The 24,196-nt window shown below is 41.8% G+C and overlaps 1 protein-coding gene across 1 annotated transcript in view; it reads left to right on the top strand.

Moving 5' to 3' along the window:
• The window catches only part of ADAMTSL3 (ADAMTS like 3), a 371,458-nt gene extending 348,836 nt beyond the window's left edge, over positions 1-22,622 (top strand). Inside the window, exons 26-28 of the mRNA XM_061158827.1 lie at positions 2,148-2,248; positions 19,415-19,646; positions 20,610-22,622. Coding sequence (XP_061014810.1) covers positions 2,148-2,248; positions 19,415-19,646; positions 20,610-20,648 — 372 coding nt within the window. The 3' untranslated portion in view covers positions 20,649-22,622. The remainder of the gene's footprint in view (positions 1-2,147; positions 2,249-19,414; positions 19,647-20,609) is intronic.
• The last annotated feature ends 1,574 nt before the right edge of the window (positions 22,623-24,196 follow it).

The following is a 24,196-nucleotide window of genomic DNA, read 5'->3' as shown; positions in this document are numbered from 1 at the left end:
TAATAATCAAGACAGTGCAGTACTAACTTCGGCTTCCTTGGTGGCTCAGGAGTAAAGAACCCACCTGCTAATGCAGGAGACTCGGGTTTGATCCCTGCATCTACTCACTCCAGTGTTCTTGCCTGGGAAATCTCACGGACAGAGGAGTCTGGCAGGCTGCAGTCCACACTGACCATGGGATCGCAAAGAGTCGGATGTGATTAGTGACTGAACAACGACATGGTGCTAACATAGCATAGACACATAGATTGATGAAATTGAATTGGAAGTCTAGAGACAAATCCATATATCTATGTCAATTGATTTTCTACAAGAGTGACAATACCAATTCAATGCGGGAAGAACAATTTCTTCCTCATTGGTGAAGGACAACTGAATATGCAAATGCAAAAGAATGAACTTGGACTCCTAGCATATAAGGTATACAAAGCATTAACTCGAAAAAAAAAAAAAAGCATTAACTCAAAATTTTTCAGAGACCTAAATTTAAGAGCTAGAGCAATAAAGCCCTTTGAAGAAACTCTGTAGCCATACATCTTCATGCTTTGGATTAGGAGACGGTTCTCAGATATGATACAAAAAACAAGCTACAACAACAACCAAAATAGATAAATGGGACTACATGAAAATTTAAAGCTTTGTTGCTACAAGGGATGTGATCAAGAACGTGGACAGCCCACAGAGTGGGAGAAAATATTTAAAAATCATATACATGAAAGGGAACTTGTTTCTAGGCCTGTTTCTAAGTCCAACAAGGTTAGCCTTGGTACCCAACAAACGCAATTGGCTATAGAGTACTGCACTATAATAGGTTTATGATACTTTTCACACAAATAACACATAAAAAGCAAACACAAAATAAAACATTCTTCATCTTACGTTACAGGACCTTGAAAAAGTACAGTAGTACAGTTACGATAGCTGACATACAGGAGCACATTTGCATCTTTGAAACCTCTCAACTTGAAGTTTCATATGTAGGGGATTTACTGTAAACTATATACATTGAACAGTGACTTTTAGGCTATGTGAATTGTATCTCAATAATGTTGCTGGAAAATTTTAAAAAGCAATTGTATAAGAGAGAAAGTGGTCAACTAATTTAAGAGGAATAAATAAAATGAGAGCCCAAACTCACAGCATACAACAGAATAAATTCTGCCTTAGTTAAAGTGCTTCAGTGTAGTCATTAAACGGGAATAGAACTACCAGGATGGGAAAGACCTTTTCAAGCATAAAACAAATGACAAGAAAAAATTGATATGGGTTATTAGTACAGAAAAATTTAAGAGCTGAATGTTAATTTTCTTCCTATAATTCAGCTCACCCCTACACACAAGCCTCCATTTTTGCTCTAAGCAGGGAAGCACAAACTTGGCTGTAGCATATGCTTTTAAGCACAGTGATTTCTGAATGTTAACCTGGTCAATTAGGGATTGGCCCTGTGCTTTTCCCTCCTTCTCCCCAGGGGCGGTCTCAGTTTCTGAGGAGGAAAAGAGGATGAAAGGAAACTTAGGTAGCTGTTTGGCTCTGAAGGAGGGCAATCTGATCCTTACAGCTGGGCTTCCCTCCTCCCTACCTTCTCTGAATATTTGCTGGAAGTACCAGTGCTGAAGCTGAAGCTCCAATACTTTGGCCACTAATGGAGAGAGCCGATTCATTGGAAAAGACACTGATACTTGAAAAGATTGAGGGCAGGAGGAGGAGAAGGGGGCAACAGAGGATGAGATGGTTGGATGGCATCACCAACTCAATGGACAAGAGTTTGAGCAAACTCCGGGAGATGGTGAAGTACAGGGAAGTCTGGCCTGCTGCAGTTCATGGGGTTACAAAGAATCGGAAACTGTTGAGCAACTGAACAACAACTTTCCTTTGGCCAGCTAACCCCCTGTAGCTGGCCTCTGGCAACGGTGCCACAGCACATGGTCTGGGTACCCCAGCACGATGAGCTCACAAGGTTGTTTTCTTTTAATTTTTTAAGATCAGTTTTTATTTATTTTGGCCATGCTTCACTGCCTGCGGGATCTTAGTTCCCCACGCAAGGATCAGACCCGTGCCCCCTGCATCGGGAACACAGAGTCTTCACCAGCAGACCAGCAGGGAAGTTTCTCACAAGGTTGTTTATATGCACTGTGCTTTCGTTTCAGTGTCCTGGACGTTGCCTGGGTCGCATTGTGAGGATGCAGCAGCATCACATAATTTGTCAGCACCCCAACAGTTCTGAGTCCAGCTGTGATGACACAAAGAGGTACTGGCCCCACCCTAGGGCAGCACACAACCTCTCCCACCTCAGATAAGCACTGTGATGTCTGAAAATGGCATCATCCCTCCCATACACTACCTCTTATAATGCACAGTTCAATTATGATTTCTTATGGTGCCATCCTCCGTGGTGTTTGTTATGCTCTTGCTGTTCCATCACTAAGGCATGTCTGACTCTTTGCAACCCCATGGACCAGCATGCAGTCTGTGAGGGAAGCCCTGTCCTTCAGATCTCCCAAAGATTGCTCAAATTCATGTCCATTGAGTCAGTGATTCTTTCTAACCATCTCATCACCTTGATTTCCTTTAGGAAATTGGTTTCCTTTAGGAAATTTTTTAATTGGTTTGATCTCCTTGCAATCCAAGGGACTGGAAAGAGTCTTCCCTTGAAAAGCATCGCAATTTGAAACCATCAGTTCTTCAGTGCTCAGCCTTCTTTACAGTCCAGTTCTCACATTGGTATGTGACTACTGGAAAAACTATAGCTATGACTGTACGGACTTTGTTGGTAAGGTGATGTTTCCACTTCTTAATATGCTGTTTAGGTTTGTCATAGCTTTCCTTCAAAGGAGAAAGCATCTTTTAATTTCATGACTGCAGTCATCATCCACAGTGATTTGGGAGCCTGAGAAAAGAAAATCTGTCACTGCTTTCACTTTTCCCCTTCTTTGGCATGAAGTGATGAGACTAGACACCATGATCTTATTAGGCTTTTAAATGTTGAGTTTCAAGCCAGTTTTTTCACTCTGCTCTCTCATCCTTATCAGGAGGTTCTTCAGTTCCTCTTCACTTTCTGCCATTAGAGTGGAGTGGTATCCTCTGCATATCTGAGGTTGTTGATATGTCTCCCAGCATTGTTGATCCCAGCTTGTACTTCATCCAGCCTGGCATTTTGGATGATGGACTCTATGTATAAGTTAAGGAGGCAGGGTGACAATATACACCCTTGACTTTCTCCTTTCCCAATTTAGAACCAGTCTGTTGTTTCATGTTCTTTCTATTACTTCTTGACTCACTTACAGGCTTCTCAGGAGACAGGTAAGGTGGTCTGGTATTCTCTTCTCTTTTTGGAATTTTCCACAGGTCGTTGTGATCCACGTGATCCACACAATCAAAGGCTTTAGCATAGTCGATGAAGCAAAGAAGTAGAAGTGTCAGTCACTCGGTCACGTGTGACTCTTTGCGACCCCATGGCCTGTAGCTTGCCAGGCTCCTCTGCCTGTGGGGTTTTCCAGGCAAGAATACTGGAGTGGGCTGTCATTCCCTTCTCCAGAGGATGTTCCTGACTCAGGGATCGAACCCGGGTCTCTTGCATTGCAGGCACATTCTTTACCATCTGAGCTACCAGGAAAGCAAAAGTAGAAGTTTCTCTGGAATTCCCTTGGCTTCTCTATGATCCAACAAATGTTGGCAATTCGATCTCTGGTTCCTCTGCCTCTTCGAAACCAAACCGGTACATCTGGAAGTTCTCAGTTCACAGACTACTAAAGACTAGCTTGAAGGATTTTGAGCATAACCTTCCTAGCATGTGAAATGAGCACAATTGTACAATAATTTAAACATTCTTTGGCATTGCCCTTCTTTTGGATTGCAATAAAAACTGACCTTTTCCAGTCCCATGGCCACTGCTGAGTTTTCCAAATTCGTCAGTTCTTTTTAATTTACAGATTAAATCTGGATCCTAGTGTTTTCGATTATTCTAAATTTATTCCTCTGTTTAGAAACTGTTTGATTAGGATGTTGGTACAGTGAGTTGACAGAGAATAAAGTAAACTGTTATCTTGTTGATGGGCTTACACAAGAAGATTGCTTCTGTCCAGTATAAAAGTCTGAACTGGTAGATGGCTTAGAGGGTAGAAGAGCTCTGCTCCCTGAGGTCACTCTGAGATCCAGACGCCTTCCATCTGGTGGCTCCACCACCCTAGCAGAACATGCTCCAGCCAGAGAAAGTGAGGAGAGAGCCGAGAAGGCCACCAATGGAATCTGGAGTTCCGCCACTCTCTTCTTGGTGTAACTTTGAACTTTCTGAGCTCCTAATCTTCAATGGGGTATTACTGTCCATGTCAAATTATGGTTGGGAAGTTGTTTTTTAATTGAAGTGTAGTTGACTGATGCAAGTGTGTGTTAATTTCTGCTCTACAGCCAAGTGATTTAGTTATACATATATACACATTCTTTTTTAAAATTCTTCTCCATTATAGTTTATCATAGGATATTGAATGTAGTTCTCTGTGCTACACATTAGGAACTTGTTTATCCATGCTGTATATAAAAGCTTACGTCTGCTAACACCAGCCTCCCACTCAGTCCCTCCCCCAACCTCCTCTCCTTTGGCAAACACCAGTCTGTTCTGTCACTAATTCTGTTTCTGTTTCATATGTAGGTTCATTTGTGTCATTGTTTAGATCCCACTCATAAGTGATATCACATGGTATTTGTCTTTCTTTTTCTGACATCTCACTTAGTATGATAATGTCTAGTTGCATCCATGTCACTGCAGATGGCATTATTCCATCCTTTTTTGTGGCTGAGTAGTATTCCATTGTATATATGTACTACATCCTCATCCATTCTTTTGTCAATGGACACTTAGGTCATTTCCATGTCTGGTTGTGTGAATAGTGATGCTATGAACATTGGGATGCATGTATCCTTTTGACTTTCAGTTTGTCCATTTTATACCCTGGAGTGGGATTGCTGGATCATATGGTAACTCTTGTTAGTTTTCTGAGGAACCTCCGTACTGTTTTCCACAGTGGCTGCACCTGTGTGCATTCCCACTAGCAGGGTAGGAGGGTTCCCTTTTCTCCACACCCTCTCTAGCATTTATTTGTAGACTCTTTAATGATGATCATTCTGACTGGTGTGAGGTAGTTCCTCACTGTAATTTTGATTTGCATTTCTCTAGTAATTAGGGATGTTGAGTACCTTTTCCTGTGTTTATTGGCCATCTGTATTTTTTTTTTTTTTTGGAGAAATATCTATTTAGGTCTTCTGCCTATTTTTGGATAGGTTTTTTATTGTTGTTGTTGAGTTGTATGAGCTCTTTGTACATCTTGAAAATTAAGCCTTTATTGGTTGTGTCATTTGCAAATATTTTCTCCCATTCTGTAGATTGTCTTGTGCCTGGGAGGTTTTGATGAATTGGTTTAGTGTAAAGCACTTAGCAGCATGAATCATAGCAGATTCTCACTCTATGGCTCTTCCTTCCTCCTCCACATCATGAGTTGCTGGGGAAAATGAGATGACCCTGACCATTGGCTCAGTTTCCATTTTGAGCCTTCACTATGTTTTGTCGATGTAGTGTCAGCTGCATTTCCTATTCCCAACATAATTCCAGCCAGAACCATTCTCCTCGAATGGAAAATGTTCAGAACAGCCACCCTGATTCTCAACAGAAAACCTAGTTTCCAATTTTGTTCAGAAGATAGAGACCACACACTGATTGATATGTATCATCCCAAATGTTTTACTTTGCATGCTCAAAGATATATTTATATTACAAACACACCTGGTTTGTGCCTTCTTTATAATAAACCAGAAATATTTTTTATGAAACTTGTTTTTTTTTCCTACTGATCAATATGTTATTGACTTTTCCCCATCTGAGTACATAAGGGTCACTTCATTCTTTTAAATTGTTGTATTTACTGTTACCTCATTCTTGTCCATTGCTGATGGACATTTAATTGTTTCCATTTTTTTGCTCTTGCAAACAAATGCTGCTGTAAACATCCTGGAATATATATCTTTATGCCTAAAGCGTAATACTGTTATAGGATAGATCTTAGATATGGACTTAAATTGACTGACATGCTCATCTGGATACTGCTAAATTACTATCAAAATGTCTCTACCAAGAGTATATGAGAGTCCCCCTTTCTACCAACTTTATAGATTTCTAATGTTGTAAAAATTTTGCCAATCTAATGGATGAAAATTTATATCTTAATGTAATTTGTACTTTTCTGTTTTGTTTGACTTTTGGCTCTTTGTGTTTTTTTCTCTAACCGATCCACGTCTTTCCTTCTTTACCACCAATCTGTTTGGCCAAGCCATCCTACTAATCTCCCTCCATCCACCCATGATCCTTTCTAACCCAGGCTCCATACTGTAGCCAGAGTAATCGATTCCAAAATGCAAATCTGATTTTACCATCCCCACACCCATCTCCCTGCTAGATTAACAACACTTCAGAGGCTTCACTTTTCTTAGGGCAAAGGTTGTCAAAATTGACTATGTGGCTTATAAAATATTGCACAGTCAAATCCCACCTCCCTACACAGCCTCATCCAAACCCTCACTCTGTCTCACTCTTTGTGTTCCAGCCACACTGTCCTTCTTTCAGTTCCTTGAGTATGCCATTCTCTTTCCAGCTACTTTTTGGCAGCCAAAACAGGAAGCAAAAAAAATATTCATGGTAATAGAGAGGACAACAAGGCATGGAAAGATCTGCCAAGAAGGTACCTGACTAAGTAGGGTTTTGGAGAAAGAGATATGGAAAAGAACTGAAAGGCAAAGAGTCTGACATGACTGAGCGACTGAACTGAACTGAACATTCTTCGTTGCCATGGGTAGAGAATCAGTGGTGAGCGGGGTGTCTGCTAGCCTCTTTTATTGACCCTGGGAAGAGTTTGAGAGGTGTGGCTTCCATTGTGGAAAGAGTTTTAAAGGGAGTGAGAATTATCAGGGTAGAACTAGCCCACATAGAGGTGAGAAGACAACATGAGGATCTGAGGAAATGCTGAGGACCGAGACAGTTCCCCAGAGCAGTAATTCCTAACCTCAGCCACAAGTCAGAATTCCCTGGGAATTTTCTTTAAAATAATGATTCTTGGGCTCTCAATTGGGACTTAATGAATTAGAATTTGGGACTTAATGAATTAGAATCTTTGGAAGGGAATGGAAGCTGGCAATCTACATCTCTTTTGTCTTTTTTAAAAATTCTTTCTGAATCTACATCTTTTTTAAGCTGCCTACATACTTATGATAATAAGGCAGACTTGAAATCTATTGCCCTACAGAATCAGTAGTGCCATCTGGCTGATGATGAAAGGGGTTATTTGAGGCAGGAGCAGAGCTGGACTGAAGAGGAATGAGAAATTGAGAAAGACTAGAAACAGGGTTACTTTGTGATTTCTGCTGCCGTTTCTGCTTTCATGTTTTACATAGAAAAACATATGAGCTCCACTTGTGTGCTCAGTGTTGGGACACAGACTGTGAACCCCCCAGCTCAGGCATCACCGTCTGCAGTCCCATCCATGGCCATGAGGAAGCAATGCTCTCTGCTGGAGCAATCTTGCATTCTTTTACTGGGTTCTCAAGTGGCCAGCCTCTTGGATTTCAGCATCTTCACTGGTGTCCAGCTCAATGTTCCTGTATCATCTTGTGTATTTAGGAAGCTGAATAGTTTCTTCTAACTTCCCACTGACTCTGTCTTCTATTGAAGCAGAAAAGGTAGCTGTATTAACTAAGGTCCTGTGGGCTGGAAACAAAAGTCAACTTGGAATGATTTATACAAAGATAGTGGGAGAGTTCTTAAGATAGGACAGCCATTCTTAGATACAACAATTTGGTATCTTTTAAAATGTATCCTCTGAATATTCTTGGAATGTTGGTTCAACTCTTTTTAGTAGAAACGTTGGTCTCTATGTAAGGGATGGCTGAAGAGTACTCTATCTCTGTCCTGTTGTCTAAAGGAACCCAAGTTTTGGCCCCATAAGGGGAAAACAAAAACCCTCCATTTAACAGGAAACCCTCATCCCTCTTCCTCTTATAAATCTTATAATCAGTTTGATGTGACAATATTGCTTAAGTAAACCCTTTGATGGAGTCTTCCCCCTACTTGCTAATCAAAGTATTGCTTCCAACTATGTATAATACTCTTGCAACTTAGCAGGCACACACACTCTCTTTGAGAAGTTCAGGTTATCAGAATTTTCTCCATCTTATCACATTCCCAGTGGTGTTTCTCACTCCTTATAGATTATGTGTTTGGATAAGAAGGCTTTTATAGGAACACAAAAACATCCCAATCCAAAGGGATGATGCTGTGAAACCTCAGGAGGGACTGTCACCATGAAATGAGAAGTCATTAGGGTCGTTTCTCTTCTCATCTCTGCAGAATGTTATTTTTTCTACTTCCCTGGGCCTTGTGGCAGAGTATGGCCACTGCTACTCCAGCCTTCAAGTTGTTCCAGCAACTTCCAAACTCCTGGGAGAAAGACAGTGACAACTAGCTCAGGTTAGGGCCCTCTTCCAGTCATCTTTGGGGATGGGGAGATATTTTCATGTGATACAAATACGTTAGTTCCAGGAGCTCTGCCCTAGAGAACAACAGATACCCCAAAATGGGTCCTCTGAGGTGGCTCACCCTCCAGGGTAAATATCTTTTCAGTAATCAGAGAGCATTCAACAGGCACATGAAAAGATGCTGAACATCACTAATCATCAGAGAAATGTATATCAAACCCACAATGAGACATCACCTTGCACCTATTAGAAGGTCTATTGTCAAAAAGACACCAAATAATAAATGTTGGTGAGGATGAGAGAAAAGGAGCCCTCATACACTATTAGTGGGGATGTAAATGAGTGCAGCCACTATGGAAAACAATATGGAGAGTCCTTAAAAAGAACTGCCAGATGATCTAGCAATTCCAGTGCTGAGTATAAACCTGAAGAAAATGAAAACACTAATTCAAAAAGATGATGTGCTACTGAACCACACAGGGAACTCTGCTCAGTGTTATGTGGCAGCCTGGATTGGAGAGGAGTTTGGGGGAGAATGGATATATGTGTATGTGTGGCTGAGTCCCTTTGCTGTTCACCTGAAACCATCACAACATTGTTAATCGGCTATGCTCCAATAAAAAATTCAAAATTTAAAGAAAAAATATATGCACCCCAATTTTCATAGCAGCATTATTTGTAATAGCCAGGATGTGGAAACAACCTAAGTAGCCATCAACAAATGAATGAGTAAAGAGAAGTTGTGGTGTGTGTTTATGTGTGTATATGAATGGCATACAATGAAATGGTACTCTACCATAAACAATGAAATTTTGCCATTTGCAACATCTTGGATAGACCTGGAGTGTACATATGCTTAGTAAAGCAAGTCATCAGACAGAGAAAGAGAAATACCATATGATATCACTTGTATGTGGAATCTAAGAAATGAAACACATGTATGTCTAAAACAGAAACAGTCTCGTAGATAGAGAAACAAGCTAGTGGTTACCAAATGGGGAGAGGGGTGAAGGAAGGGCAAGATAGGAGTAGGAGATGTAAGAGGTGTCAACTGCTAGGTATAAAATAAACAAGATACGAGGGTGTGATATACAGCACAGGGAATGTGCTGTCCTGTGCTGTGCTTACTCACTCAGCTGTGTCCGACTCTGCAACCCCATGGACTGTAGGCCACCAGACTCCTCTGTCCCTGGGATTCTCCAGTCAAGAATACTGGAGTGAGTTGCCATTCCCTTCTCCAGGGGATCTTCCCAACCCAGGGCTCAAACCCAGGTCTCCTGCTTTGCAGGCAGATTCTTTACTATATGAGTCACCAGGGAAGCCCTTGTTGTACATCTGAAACTGACATAATATTGCAAATCACTGATACTTCATTAATAAAAATTAAGTACCTACTATGTAGGATAGTTGTGAGGAATAAATGAGTCAGTGGAAAAGTATTTGGAAAGTTCTTGGGTGCATGGTTATACACATAAATATACACACACAGTGGACCCTTTCTGACAACAACAACAAAAGCAGAGGTTCATTAACTTTCTGATCTGCTTTAAAGGGTGAGGCAACTAGAGGCAGATCCTTCTTCCCAAAAGGTCTCACTACCAAAATGGAATCACATATGTCTTCTTCTCGAGAGCAGATCCATAGCTTTGACGAGTGTTCCCTGGGGTCCATGGTGCCCACAGAGCTAGTGCTGCTGTCAGCACAAGCGGAGCAGGTGGCCTGCCAGACTGTGACGTTCGCCGAGGGCAGCAAGAAGCCGCCTGGCCCAGCTAAGAAGTGGGTTGGTCCAGTGCCCAAGTGATAGTGTGTCCTCAGTGTAAGCTCAGGCCCTTCCCGTAATGGGCATGATGGCTCACCCACAAGTTCATACTCATACCGGAATATATTTCAAGTGCTTATACAGACACACCGTAGCTTGTTAACAAATGTATCAGTGTCCTCTTCCTCACCTGAACCGACTGTTCCAACTCCTCAGGAGAGTGGTCTTTTTTTTTTCCCCAAGTCATTTTTTCAAATTTATATTTTTATTGAAGGATAATTGCTTTACAGAATTTTGTTATTTTCTGTCAAACCTCAACATGAATCAGCCATAGGTATACATATATCCCCTCCCTTTTGAACCTCCCTCCCATCTCCTGCCCTATCCCATCCCTCTAGATTGATACAGAGCCCCTCTTTGAATTTCCTGAGCCATATGGAAAATTCCTCTTGGCTATCTATTTTACATATGGTAATGTAAGTTCCCATGTTACTCTTTCCATACATCTTATCCTCTCCTCCCCTCTCCCCATGTCCATAAGTCTATTCTCTATGTTTGTTTCTCCATTGCTGCCCTGTAAATAAATTCTTCAGTACCATTTTTCTAGATTCCATATATATCTGTTAGAATATGATATTTATCTTTCTCTTTCTGACTTACTTCACTCTGTATAATAGGTTCTAGATTCATCCACCTCATCAGAACTGATTCAAATGCATTCCTTTTATGGCTGAGTAATATTCCATTGTGTATATGTACCACAACTTCTTTATCCATTCTTCTGTTGATGGACATCTAGGTTGCTTCCGTGTTCTAGCTATTGTAAATAGTACTGCAATGAACAATGGGATACATGTGTCTTTTTCAATTTTGGTTTCCTCAGGGTGTATGCCTAGCAGTAGGATTGCTGGGTCATATGGTGGTTTTATTCCTAGTTTTTTAAGGAATCTCCATACTGTCTTTCATAGTGGCTGTATCAATTTACATTCCCACCAACAGTGCAGGAGGGTTCCCTTTTCTCCACACCCTCTTCAGCATTTATTGTTTGCAGACTTTTTGATAATGGCCATTCTGACTGGTTACAAGTGATAGCTCATTGTAGTTTTGATTTGCATTTCTCTAATAATGAGTGATGTTGAGCATCTTTTCATCTGTTTGTTAGCCATCTGTATGTCTTCTTTGGAGAAATGTCTTGTTTAGGTCTTTCCCCCACTTTTTGTTTGGGTTTTTGTTTTTCTGGCATTGAGTATATGAGCTGCTTGTATATTTTGGAAATTAATCCTTTGTCAGTTGTTTCATTTGCTATTATATTCTCCCATTCTGAGGGTTGCCTTTTCACCTTGCTTATAGTTTCCTTTGCTGTGCAAAAGCTTTTAAGTTTAATCAGGTTCCACTTGTTTACTTTTGTTTTTATTTCTGTTACTCTAGGAGGTGGGTCATAGAGGATGTTGCTTTGATTTATATCATCAAGTGTTCTGCCTATGTTTCCTTCTAAGAATTTTATAGTTTCTGGTCTTACATTTAAGTCTTTAATCTGTTTTGAGTTTATCTTTGTGTATGGTGTTAGGAATTGTTCTAATTTCATTCTTTTATGTGTAGCTGTCCAGTTATCCCAGCACCATTTATTGAAGAGGCTGTCTTTGCCCCATTGTATATTCTTGCCTCCTTTGTCAAAAATAAGGTACCCATAGATGCATGGGTTTATTTCTGGGCTTTCTATCTTTTTCCATTGGTCTATAATTCTGTTTTTGTGCCAGTACCATACTGTCTTGATGACTGTAGCTTTGTAGTATAATCTGAAGTCAGAAAGGTTGATTCCTCCAGCTCCATTCTTTCTCAAGACTGCTTTGGCTATTTGGGGTCTTTTGGGTTTCCATATGAACTGTGAAATTTTTTGTTCTAGTTCTGTGAAAATTGCCATTGGTAATTTGACAGGGATCACATTGAATCTGTAGATTGTATTTGGCAGTATAGTATTTGGCATTTTCACAATATTGATTCTTCCTACCCAGGAACATGGAATATCTCTCCATCTGTTTATGTCATCTTTGATTTCTTTCATTGGTGTCTTATAATTTCCTGTGTACAGTTCTTTTTTCTCCTTAGGTAAGTTTATTCATAGATATTTTATTGTTTTTGTTGCAATGGTGAATGGGATTGATTCCTTTATTTCTCTTTCTGATTCTTCATTGTTAGTATGTAGAAATGCAAGTGATTTCTGTGTATTGATTTTGTATCCTGCAACTTTGCTAAATTCATTGATTAGCTCTAGTAATTTTCTGATACTATCTTTAGGGTTTCTATGTACAGTATCATATCATCTGCAAACAGTGAGAGCTTTACTTCTTTTCCAATCTGGATTCCTTTTGTTTCTTTTTCTTCTCTGATTTCTGTAGCTAGGACTTCCAGAACTATGTTGAATAATAGTGGTGAAAGTGGACACCCTTGTCTTGCTCCTGATGTTAGGGAGAATGCTTTCAGTTTTTCACCATTGAGAATAATGTTTGCTGTAGGCTTATCATATATGGCCTTTACTATGTTGTGGTAGGTTCCTTCTATGCCCGTTTTTTGAAGAGTTTTAGTCATAAATCGGTGCTGATTTTTGTCAAAGGCTTTTTCTGCATCTATTGAGATGATATGGTTTTTATCTTTCAATTTGTAACATGGTGTATCACATTGATTGATCTGCTTATATTGAAGAATCCTTGCATTACTGGAATAAAACTAACTTGATCATGGTGTATGACCTTTTTGATGTGTTACTGAATTCTGTTTGCTAAAATTTTGTTGAGGACTTTTGCATCTATGATCATCAGTGATATTGGCCTGTAGTTTTCTTTTTTCTGTTGTCTTTGTCTGGTTTTGGTATCAGGGTGATGGTGGCCTTGTAGAAAGAGTTTGGAAATATTCCTTCCTCTGCAATTTTTTGAAAGAGTTTCAGAAGGATAGGCATTAGCTCTCCTCTAAATGTTTGATAGAATTCTGCGGTGAAGCTATCTGGTCCTGGGCTTTTTGTTTTTGGGGAGGTTTTTGATCACAGCTTCAATTTCAATGCTTGTAATTGGGTTGTTCATAATTTCTGTTTCTTCCTGGTTCAGTCTTGGAAGATTGAACTTTTCTAAGAATCCATTTCTTCCAGGTTATCTATTTTATTGCCATATAGTTGTTCATAATAGTCTCTTATAATCCTTTGTATTTTTGCATTATCTGTTGTAACCTCTCCTTTTTCATTTCTTGTTTTGTTGGTTTGATTCTTCTCCCTTTTTTTCTTGATGAATCTGGCTAAAGGCTTGTCAATTTTATCTTCTCAAATAACCCTCTTCTAGTTTTATTAATCTTTACTATTGTTTCTTTCATTTCTTTTTCATTTATTTCTGCTCGGATGTTTATGATTTCTTTCCTTCTACTAATTTTTGGCTTTTTTTGTTCTTTTTCCAGTCATTTTCAGTGTAAAGTTAGGTTGTCTATTCGATGTTTTTCTTATTTCTTGAGGTAGGATTGTATTGCTATAAACTTCCCTCTTAGAACTACTTTTGCTGTATCCCATAGGTTTTGAGTTGTCATGTTTTCATTGTCATTTGTTTCTAGAAATTTTTTTATTTCCCTTTTGATTTCTTCAGTAACCTGTTGGTTGTTTAGAAACATGTTGTTTAATCTCTATGTGTTTGTGTTTCTTACAAATTTTTCCTTGTACTTGATACCTAATCTCATAGCATTGTGGTTGGAGAAGATGCTTGGTACAATTTCAGTTTTCTTAAATTTACTGAGGTTTGATTTGTGACCCAAAATGTGGTCTATCCTGGAGAATATTCCATGTGCACTTGAGAGGAAGGTGTATCCTTCTGCATTTGGATGGAATGTCTGAAGATATCAATGAGATCCATCTCATCTAATGTATTATTTAAGACTTGTGTTTCCTTATTAATTTTCTGTTTTGATGATCTATCCTTTGGTGTGAATGGGGTGTTAAAGTTTCCTACTATCATTATGTTAACGTCAATTTCTCCTTTTATTTCTGTTAGTGTTTGTCTTAGGTACTGAGGTGTCCTGTGTTGGGTGCATAGATATTTACAATTGTTACGTCTTCCTCTTGGGTTGATCCCTTGATCATTATGTAGTTTCCTTCCTTATCTCTTGTAATCTTCTTTATTTTAAGGTCTATTTTGTCCGATATGAGGATTGCTACTCCAGCTTTCTTGTGCTTGCCATTTGCATAGAATATATTTTTCCATCCTCTCACTTTCAGTCTATATGTGTCTTTAGGTCTGAAGTTTCTTGTAGACAGCATATATGTGGGTCTTGTTTTTATATCCATTCAGCCAGTCTGTGTCTTTTGGTTGGAGCATTTACTCTGTTTACTTTTAAAGTAATTATTGATATATATGTTCCCATTGCCATTTTCTTAATTGTTTGGGGTTGATTTTGTAGATCTTTTTTCTTCTCTTGTATTTCTTGACTATATAAGTCCCTTTAACATTTGTTGTAAAGCTGGTTTGGTGGTACTGAATTCTCCTAACTTTTGCTTGTCTGAAAAGCATTTTATTTCTCCATTAATTTTGAATGAGATCCTTGTTGGGTACAGTAATCTTGGCTGTAGATTTTTTCCTTTCAGTACTTTAAATATATCCTGCCATTCCCTTCTGGCCTGCAGAGTTTCTGCTGAAAGATCAGTTGTTAAGTGTATGGGGTTTCCCTTGTATGTTACTTGTTGCTTCTCCCTTGCTGCTTTTAATATTCTTTCTTTGTGTTTAGTCTTTGTTAGTTTGATTAGTATGTGTCTAGGTGTGTTTCTCCTTGGGTTTATCCTGTATGGGACTCTTATGCCTCTTAGACATGATTGACTATTTCCTTTTCCATTTGGGGGATATTTTCAACTATAATCTCTTCAAAAACTTTCTTATACCCTTTCTTTTTCTCTTCTTCTTCTGGGGCCCCTATACTTTGAATGTTGGTGCATTTTTTATTGTCCCAGAAGTCTCTGAGACTATCCTCAGTTCTTTTCATTCTTTTTACTTTATTCTGCTCTTCAGAAGTTATTTCCACCATTTTATCTTCCAGCTCACTGATTCATTCTTCTGCTTCAGGAATCTATTGATTCCTTCTAGAGTATTTTTAATTTCAGTAATTGTGTTGTTGGAATGTTTATTCTTTAATTCTTCTAGATCTTTGTTAATTGATTCTTGCATTTTCTCCATTCTGTTTTCAAAGTTTATGATCATCTTTACTATCATTGTTTCTGAATTATTTTTCAGGTTGTTTGCCTGTTTCATCTTCATTTATTTAGACTTCTGTGTTTCTAGTTTGTTCCTTCATTTGTGTAGTATTTCTCTGCCTTTTCATTATTTTTTTAACTTATTATGTTTGAGGTCTCCTTTTCCCAGGCTTCAAGGCTGAATTGTTTCTTCCTTTTGGTCTCTTCCCTCCTAAGGTTGGTTCAGTGGTTTGTGTAAGCTTCGTATAGGGTGAGATTTGTGCTGAGTTTTTTGTTTGTTTGTTTATTTGTTTTTCCTCTGATTGGCAAGGCTGAGTGAGGTGGTAATCCTGAAGAACCTCATCTGGTGGTTGGGTGATGCCAGGTTTGGTATTCAAGTGGTTTCCTTTGTGTGAGTTCTCACTATTTGATACTCCCTAGAGTTAGTTCTCTGGTAGTCTAGGGTCTTGGAGTCAGTGCTTCCACTCTAAAGGCTCAGGGCTTGATCTCTGGTCAGGAATGAAGATTCCGCAAGTGGTTTGTTACAGCATTAAGTGAAATTAAAACAAATATCCAAAAATGAGAAACCAAAGATGTATCCCAGACAAACTGCAGTTACAAAATCAGGCAAATAATAATTAAAATAATGGAATATACACATATACATATACACCCATGACCAAAATCAAAACCATCCAACAAAAATAAGGTACAATAAATTGATCCTGCAAACAAAGGAAACCAAAAATTATATCTACCAATTAAGAACAAAAATCACTAAAGCACAAACTGGAAAACTAAACTAAAGCAAGGTGCCAGTTGGAGAATAAAGCAATGAAAATAAAACTAACAAAATGTTGAGAGGAAAGGAAAGAAAGAAAAGAAAGAAAGAATAGATATGCAAAGTTAGATAGAGGTAGATGTAAAAGATTTATATACATTAAAGATTAACTGCAAGGGGCAAAGAACAGTAGGAAAAGCAAACAAAGGAATAAATGTAGAAAAAATAATAATAGGTTTAAAAAATTAAAAAAAAAAAAAAGAGAAAAGAGGCAAAAAAAAAAAAAAAAAAAGCAAAGCTCCACAGAACTGCAAAAGCCCAACGTAGAGGCAGAGGTTTATAACAACAATAAAAAATGTGACTGAGGGGAAAAAAACCCTCAAAAGCTTATTAGATTTCATAGTGCCAATAAAACCGACAACTACAATGGGGGGGCGGGGAGGAAAAAAAGAGAAAAAAATCCAAAAGAATTGACAGAACAAGTCAAAACATGAGTTTTTCTTGAGTCCCTGCTGTCAGAGTCCTTTCCCTCGCTGGGAGTCACAGTCCACCCCACCTCCCTGGGATGCCCTCTAACACTGTGCTGATCTCTGGGCCTGCTATGGGGGCAGCTCAGATTCTAATCTGGTCCTTCTACTGTGTGTTCTTGCCTCCAATGTCCACAGCTATCAGAACTAGTGCATTTTCTTCTGTGGGAGCTCTCAATGACCTTTTATATATTCCATAGACACAGAATCTGCCTAATTGTGTGAATTTAATCTGCAGCTTGTACAGCTGGTGGGAAGGTTTTGGGTCTTCTTCCTTAGCCACACTGCCCCTGGGTTTCAATTGTGGTTTTATTTCCACCTCTGCATGTGGGTCTTCCACTGGGGTTTGCTCCTGAGGTTGCCCTGGAGGACTTGGGTCTGCCCCAGTGAGGGCCAGGTGTGGAGGTGGTGCAGCTACTTGGGTCGCAGGCGTTCTGGCAGCACCAGGTACTCAGGGGAATTGGTGGCTAAGGCAGCAGAAAATATAGCGCTCTAGAAGGGTATTGCAACCACTATTGGCCAATACGCTCTAGTATTCTTGCCTGGAGAACACCCCTCCCTGACAGAGAAGCCTGGCAGGCCACAGTCTACAGGGTCGCAAAGAGTCGGACACAACCAAAGCGACCCTGTGTGCACAGACACAAGACTTTTTCTGCCTGTGGCAGCTCTGTGCCAGTGAGAGCTGAGCATGAAGGAGGCGCAGCAGCTTGGCTTGTGGGGACCCTGGTGGTGCCAGGTGTGCAGGGGCATGGACTCTTCCACAGGAGTTATGGCCCTCTCAGAGTCTTTCTTCAAGCCTGTTGTAGCTGGCAGTCAGAAGGCCTCTTTGGCCAGTCTTCTCCGTGGCTCCACTGGTTCAGGCACTTAGAGGGCTCCCTTGCCTGGAGTCCTTCTCCGTTGTTCAGCATGTCAGGCACACAGAGGGGCCCCCCCTGGCTGGGCTCCTACTGTGTAGATGGGCACATCAGACACTTAAAGGGGCACCCTGGCTGGGGTCCTACTGTGTAGATTGGCACATCAGACACTTAAAGGGGCACCCTGGCTGGGGTCCTACTGTGTAGATTGGCACATCAGACACTTAAAGGGGCACCCTGGCTGGGGTCCTACAGTGTAGATGGGCACAGCAGACACTTTAAGGCGCACCCTGGCTGGGGTCCTACAGTGTAGATGGGCACATCAGACACTTAAAGGGGCACCCTGGCTGGGGTCCTAGTGTGTAGACTGGCACATCAGACACTTAAAGGGGCACCCTGGCTGGGGTCCTACTGTGTAGATTGGCACATCAGACACTTAAAGGGGCACCCTGGCTGGGGTCCTACAGTGTAGACTGGCACATCAGACACTTAAAGGGGCACCCTGGCTGGGCTCCTACAGTGTAGATGGGCACATCAGACACTTAAAGGGGCACCCTGGCTGGGGTCCTACTGTGTAGACTGGCACATCAGACACTTAAAGGGACACCCCGGCTGGGCTCCTACAGTGTAGATGGGCACATCAGACACTTAAAGGGGCACCCTGGCTGGGGTCCTACACTGTAGTTCAGTGTGTTAGGCATTTGACAGACCAGCCTCTCTATTATTCTGCTGCTGATGCTGGCGTGTGGGGATAGAGAGGCTATGGTGGTGGCTCCATCCTCTACGCGTGACTCAGCAGTATCGCCTTGCTTCCATGGCTGCCTGGCTTTCCTCCACAGGCATTTCCCACCACAATCTCCTCCCTCACCTCCCCTCACTCCATCTCTCCGCAGTCAACAGCAGCCCTCGATCTGGGATTGCTCCACAATCCCTAAACTCCAGCTCCCAGCTGCTGCACCTTCTAGGGGACCTGCATCCCTGTCCAGGGTGTGTATGGCTGTGGCAAGGACTGTCTGATTCTCATTCCATTTAGGCTGCCACAGATCAGCTGTTTCACTCTCAACCTTAAACGTTTCTCCTCTGACTCAGACAGTTGCCCCGATGTGGGGATGGGACCCCTGCCTCCTGCTTCATTTCCCGCATGCGCTAACGGCAGGTAAGGGCAGGTCCAGTCTTACTAACACTTCAGTTTTTTTCCCTTAGTTTCTTCATCCTACTGAGTTTTGCATGGTTCTGTATATTCTTTAGATGGCTGGATGGCATCACTGACTCGATGGACATGAGTTTGAGTAAACTCTGGGAGTTTGTGATAGACAGGGAGGCGTGGCGTGCTGTGATTCTTGGGGTCGCAAAGAGTCGGACATGACTGAGCAACTGAACTGAACTGATATATTCTTTTCCTCTTGTCAGGTACTCCTGTCCACTCTCAGCTGGTGTTCTGCAGGCACTTTTGTGTCTGAATACTTTTGTGTGTTCCTGATATATCCGTGGAGAGGTACTCCATGCCCATCTATTCCTCTGCTATCTTGTTCTCTCTGGAGAGTGGCCTTTTGGGGTGCAGGCCTTGAATGGGTGTCAGAGGCTCATGGAAACATGTGCTTTGCTTGCCTTCATTAAGGTCCGGATTCCTCCACCTCTTTGCTTAGTCCGCCAGGAACAGTGCAAATCAGTGAATAAGGTCCTAACTGTCAGACCTTTCATACATTGAAAAGTTGGTACAGTGAAAGAGTTGATCCCAGACTTCTCCCATTTTCCATTGTTTTGTTTGTTTTTTTTTTTTCATCACAGACCCATCATTCAGAGGAACTGCTTGTTGGGAGCTTGTGACGCATGTTGGCGTGCAGGCCCTTGGAAGCCCTGCACCACAGCCTGTGGCCGAGGCTTCCAGTCTCGGAAAGTTGACTGTGTCCACCCAGGGAGCTGCAAGCCGGTGACTAAGACACGCTGTGCACCAGGGAAGAAACCCGCTTCCTGGCAGCATTGCCTAGGGCCTTCCTGTGACAGTACGTACCCCTCGCAGGTATCACAGCCGCCCCCAAACTTTGTCCTAACCTGACCTCAGGGAGCCAACCTTCAGGGTCTCATCCATAGGGTCATTCTGAACGGGTGTGGGATCTTGGAATGTTGGGGAAGTAGCTGCTTTGATGTGGGTGTAGCTCGGTGTTCTTTAGAGAAAAAACAGTTGAGGGAGTGGTGACCAGTGGCCTTCTCGCAGACACCGATCACCTCTCCACAGAATTCCGCCTGCCTGGAGTCTCAGCCCCTCTGCCAGGGCTTCCCCGGATGGGGTTGGGCAGGCATTCCAGTGTCCTGAAGTTCTATGTGAAATGGAATCATGTACATATTTTTCTAGAAAGCATGTCCATAGCTTTGGTAAGTCTTTCCCAGGGTCCATGACACCCCCAAAGCTAGTGAGAGGAGCAGGTGGCCCGAGGGATCTGAAGTCCCCACAGGGCAGCAAGAAGCCACCTGGCCCAGCTAAGAAGTGGGTCCAGGGCACTCTTTTTTTAATGTTATTTATTTATCTATTATTTTTGGCTGCACTGGGTCTTCGTTGCTGCACAGGCTTTTTCTCTGTAGCTGTGGCAAGCGGGTCCTACTCTCCAGTTGCAGTGCACAGACTTCTCATTGAAATATCTTCTCTTGTTGCGGAGCATGAGCTCTAGGGTACGTGGGCTCAGTAGTTGCGGCTCCCAGTCAGTAGAGCATAGGCCCATGTGGTTCATAGACTTAGTTACCCCATGGCATGTGGGTTCTTCCCGGACCAGGGATTGAACCCATATCTCCTGCACAGTCAGGCAGATTCTTATCCACTGAGCCACCAGGGAAGCCCTCAGGGCGCTTCTGACTCTAGTGCAGAGCAATGACTCTAACCCAAGCCTAGTTACTTTGCTTCACTGTGTAATCTGTTTCTACTTTTCATAAAACTAGGTCTCTAATGAGCTCCGTGTTAAATGGATATGTATATATTTTTTTTTTTCAGGAGACTGCACAGACACAACTCACTACTGTACGTTTGTAAAGCATCTTCATTTGTGTTCATTAGACCGCTACAAACGAAGGTGCTGTCAGTCGTGTCAAGAAGGATAAAACTTTGTGGGGGTCATTATGCTGCTGTGAAGGTAAAACAAAAATGTAAAAGCTCTTTTTCCCCCATGTAGCTTGTTCCAAAACATGTGTAATACTTCTCTAAAAGTCTCTCGATTCTACGATCAAACTGAAGTCAATGCAAATCACCACTGTTAACATTGGATGCTGTCATGTCCCCATGACTGGTTTTTAATTCTAACTCTTTTAAGTGATATATTCCAGGACTAACATAAAATCCCATAAGTAGCAGGCACGCCATTGCCCTTGGGACCTTGGGAGACCCCCAAGGTCACCAGTGCACTGTCACTAGCTGGCTCTTCCTATTGTTTGTAGACTAGCACAGAGTGGGACATCCTGAAGACTTGGGAAACACAGCAGCTGATGGCTTCTCTCAATTCTAGGGTTGCAGCAGGTTGATAAGGCATCTATGTTTTAGAAGCTCTGGCCACTAGTCGTTAAGATGTTGACTCTGATGGCATTTCTATGGATTGTTAACATGTCGTCTGTGAGAGAGTCACTCTGGACAGGTTTGTAACCCTGACTGACCCAGAGGTCCTGGGGGGAATGGCGCCTTGTCCTCGCTCTTAAGAGAACCTGTGGAAGGAAACACAGAGTAAACATGGCTGCCGTTTCCCAACTGTGGAAGGAAATGTGTGACCGAATGAGGTATCTTAGAATTCAAAGGAGAGGGAAAGTCCACCTTGTCTACTGATTTTGAAGTATATTCAAAGCATCCTTTTAAGAGCTGTGAATGAGACTTTTCTAAGCACTATTCTCTTGCACACAAACAGAAAATCAAAGTCTTATAAGACCTAATTTATGCAGAAAATAATATTCCTAAGGATTTTTATTTTGGAAAAATTGTAAGAAAGTAATGTAACTACGAAACATGATAGCTGACCAGAGTCATTTATAGTAAATAACTGTTTTAGTTTGAACTGATTTTTCAGTGAATCCAAAGTGAATTAGGGTTGAGCTGTAATGTACAGTTAGGATGAGGGGTTAGAGTTGGGGTTTGGTAAGTTTAGGGTTGGTTTTAATTTCAGGGTTAGGTTAGTTGAGAATGGAAGCTAAGTTGGGGTTGAGGCTGCAGTTGACTTTATGTATTAGGGTTAGGTCAGAGTTGGTTTGGGTTTGGGTTTGGGGTCAGTGATGGTGTCAGAGTGAAGATGAAGTTTGGAGCAAATGTTATATGTTCTAAAGCTGATTTGGTTAGGGGGCTCTTTCCTTCCATCTTACCAGTTACGGCATTAGTTGGCACCCAGCCCCAAATAAGTGGTCATCCGTCTTTCTTCAGGGTCACAGCTGCCTGCGGCCTGTGGCAGCAGAGTCTGCTGAGGCAGGTGTGCTGGCCCTAGTCCCTGGCCACACGTAAGTGAACAGTGGGCTCTGGCTTTGGGTGTGTCTGGACAAGCTTGCTGAGTCCCTGCCATATCCTGAGCACCGCAGCTCTTGTCACTGCAGCCTCACCGACACCTGGATGAGCGCTACTGTACTGGAGGGTGTGGCGGTGGGGAGTGGGTGGGGGATGTGACGAGGACACGCCAGCCCCTGAGGTGTTCATCACCAATCACATTTGATTGCTGGAGGTTTTTAAGTTAAAAGAGAGAGCATTTGTACAATACTCTTTGTATATATTTTTATATGACTTATAGGTGCAATATTTTATTTTGTACAGTATGTAATAAAGATATGGGACATATATTTTTCTTAGTAACAAAATTTCCTATTAAATTTCTTCATCTTTGTAGTTAAAGTGGCTGTTTTTCATGTGCTGATGTACCGTTTGTCTTTGATATCATTCAAACGACATTGCTGTGTACTGTATTTTACTACTGTTTCTATCACATAAGAGTTCTCTCTCATGATTCTGACTAGTAATTAAAAAATAAATGTACTTTGATTATTCAGTGGCATCCTCATAAATGCAAGCGACTCACTTGCATTCTGGTTTTGGTTGGCCTGGGGTAATGTCACCTTGGTGGCATTTCTGTGGGTCCAGGTGGGCTGGACCCTGGTGGGCTCAGTGCTCTGGGCTGAACTTGGGAGTGTGGGTTACAGGATTCAGAGCAGAACACGCAGAGATCCACTCTCACTCCCTTGCCCTGGACGCTTACTTCCTGTGAATCACAGCTGAGAGAAGGCCAAGGGGGGAAGGAAGCTCCGAGTGTGTGCGGCCTGGAGCAGGAATGGAGGCGGGCAGCAGGCGGGAAAGCGGCAGCACAGAAGAGCTAATACCGTCTGGTTTGGTGAGTAACCTCTCCTGATGTCATCCAGCTCTCATACAGTTGCTGGGTTTGAACTGCTCGGGTCCCCTTACACACAGGTTTCTATGACTGGTAAATACTACACTATCCAGGGCCGGATGAAAAACACATGGATGCGGAACAGTGAATACAGAGGAACTGAGTTCCTGGAGGGTCAACTACAGGTTATACATGGATTTTCCACGGTAGGGAAGGCTGGTGCCTCAACCCCCCACCACCCAACCCCAACCCATTGTTTCAGGCTTAACTGTATAGCGCTTCAAAATTAGCAGTGAGTCTTTCTACAGGAAATTCATGTTGTGGAAATTGAAATTCCCCTTGGAGTTTCCAAGGTCACATGAGATAAGCAATGGAACACAGCAGGTATTTCAACAGTGTATTGATACTTCCTTTTCTTTTTTTTCCTTCATTCCTTCCCTCCTTCTCTCCTTCCATCCCTTCTTCCCTCCTACTTTTCATCCTTCCATATATATACATATACATATGGATATATGTATTGTGCACACATGCACACATATCTCCTGTATCTATGAAAATTCACACTGAATTAAGTCTTGGATACCAGTCCAGCACCATAAGGGTCATGATTATAGTAAAGGTATAGTATGATTATACCTTTTTCTTTTTTCTTTTTACCAATTTCTTTCTCTGATAGGAAGGGAGCCTGGCTCTCACCAGCAATGTATTTTCTTGATGACTCTAGTATACACGGAAAGTAGTCTCAGAACTGATAATGCATACACCCTGCTAAAGGAAAAAATATGACCAACGTGGGTACAGCATTCTTCCTGTCTGTTTCCTTAGAGCATTCAGTCAGAACCCTCTTCCAGGGTGACTCAGGTCACCCTCTTTCTTCCCGCCCTCTTCAGTGTGGTTATGGCGTTCATCTGTTGTACAGTTACACTCCTTTGTCACAGTCTGTATGCCTTCTTGGGTTCTCCCCACCTCCTGGGTGATGGTTTTTATCATTTGACATGCAGTCAAGTTGACTCTGTGGTTTACCGTTCTCGTGTGTGTGTGTGTGTGTGTGTGTGTGCGCGTGTGCGTGTGTACTCTTTCGTGTCTGACTCTTTACACACCCAATGGATAGTAACCCACCAAGCTCCTCTGTCCATGGAATTCTCCAGGCAAGAATACTGGAGAGGGTAGCCATTTCCTTCTCCAGGATCTTCCCAACCCAGGGATTGAAACTTCGTCTCATAAGTCTCCTGCA

This window comes from Dama dama, chromosome 13, assembly GCF_033118175.1.
Source record: "Dama dama isolate Ldn47 chromosome 13, ASM3311817v1, whole genome shotgun sequence".
In the NCBI taxonomy this organism is placed as follows: domain Eukaryota; kingdom Metazoa; phylum Chordata; class Mammalia; order Artiodactyla; family Cervidae; genus Dama; species Dama dama.
Note: the sequence above shows the minus strand (reverse complement) of the source record. Positions and strands in the feature narration are given on the sequence as shown.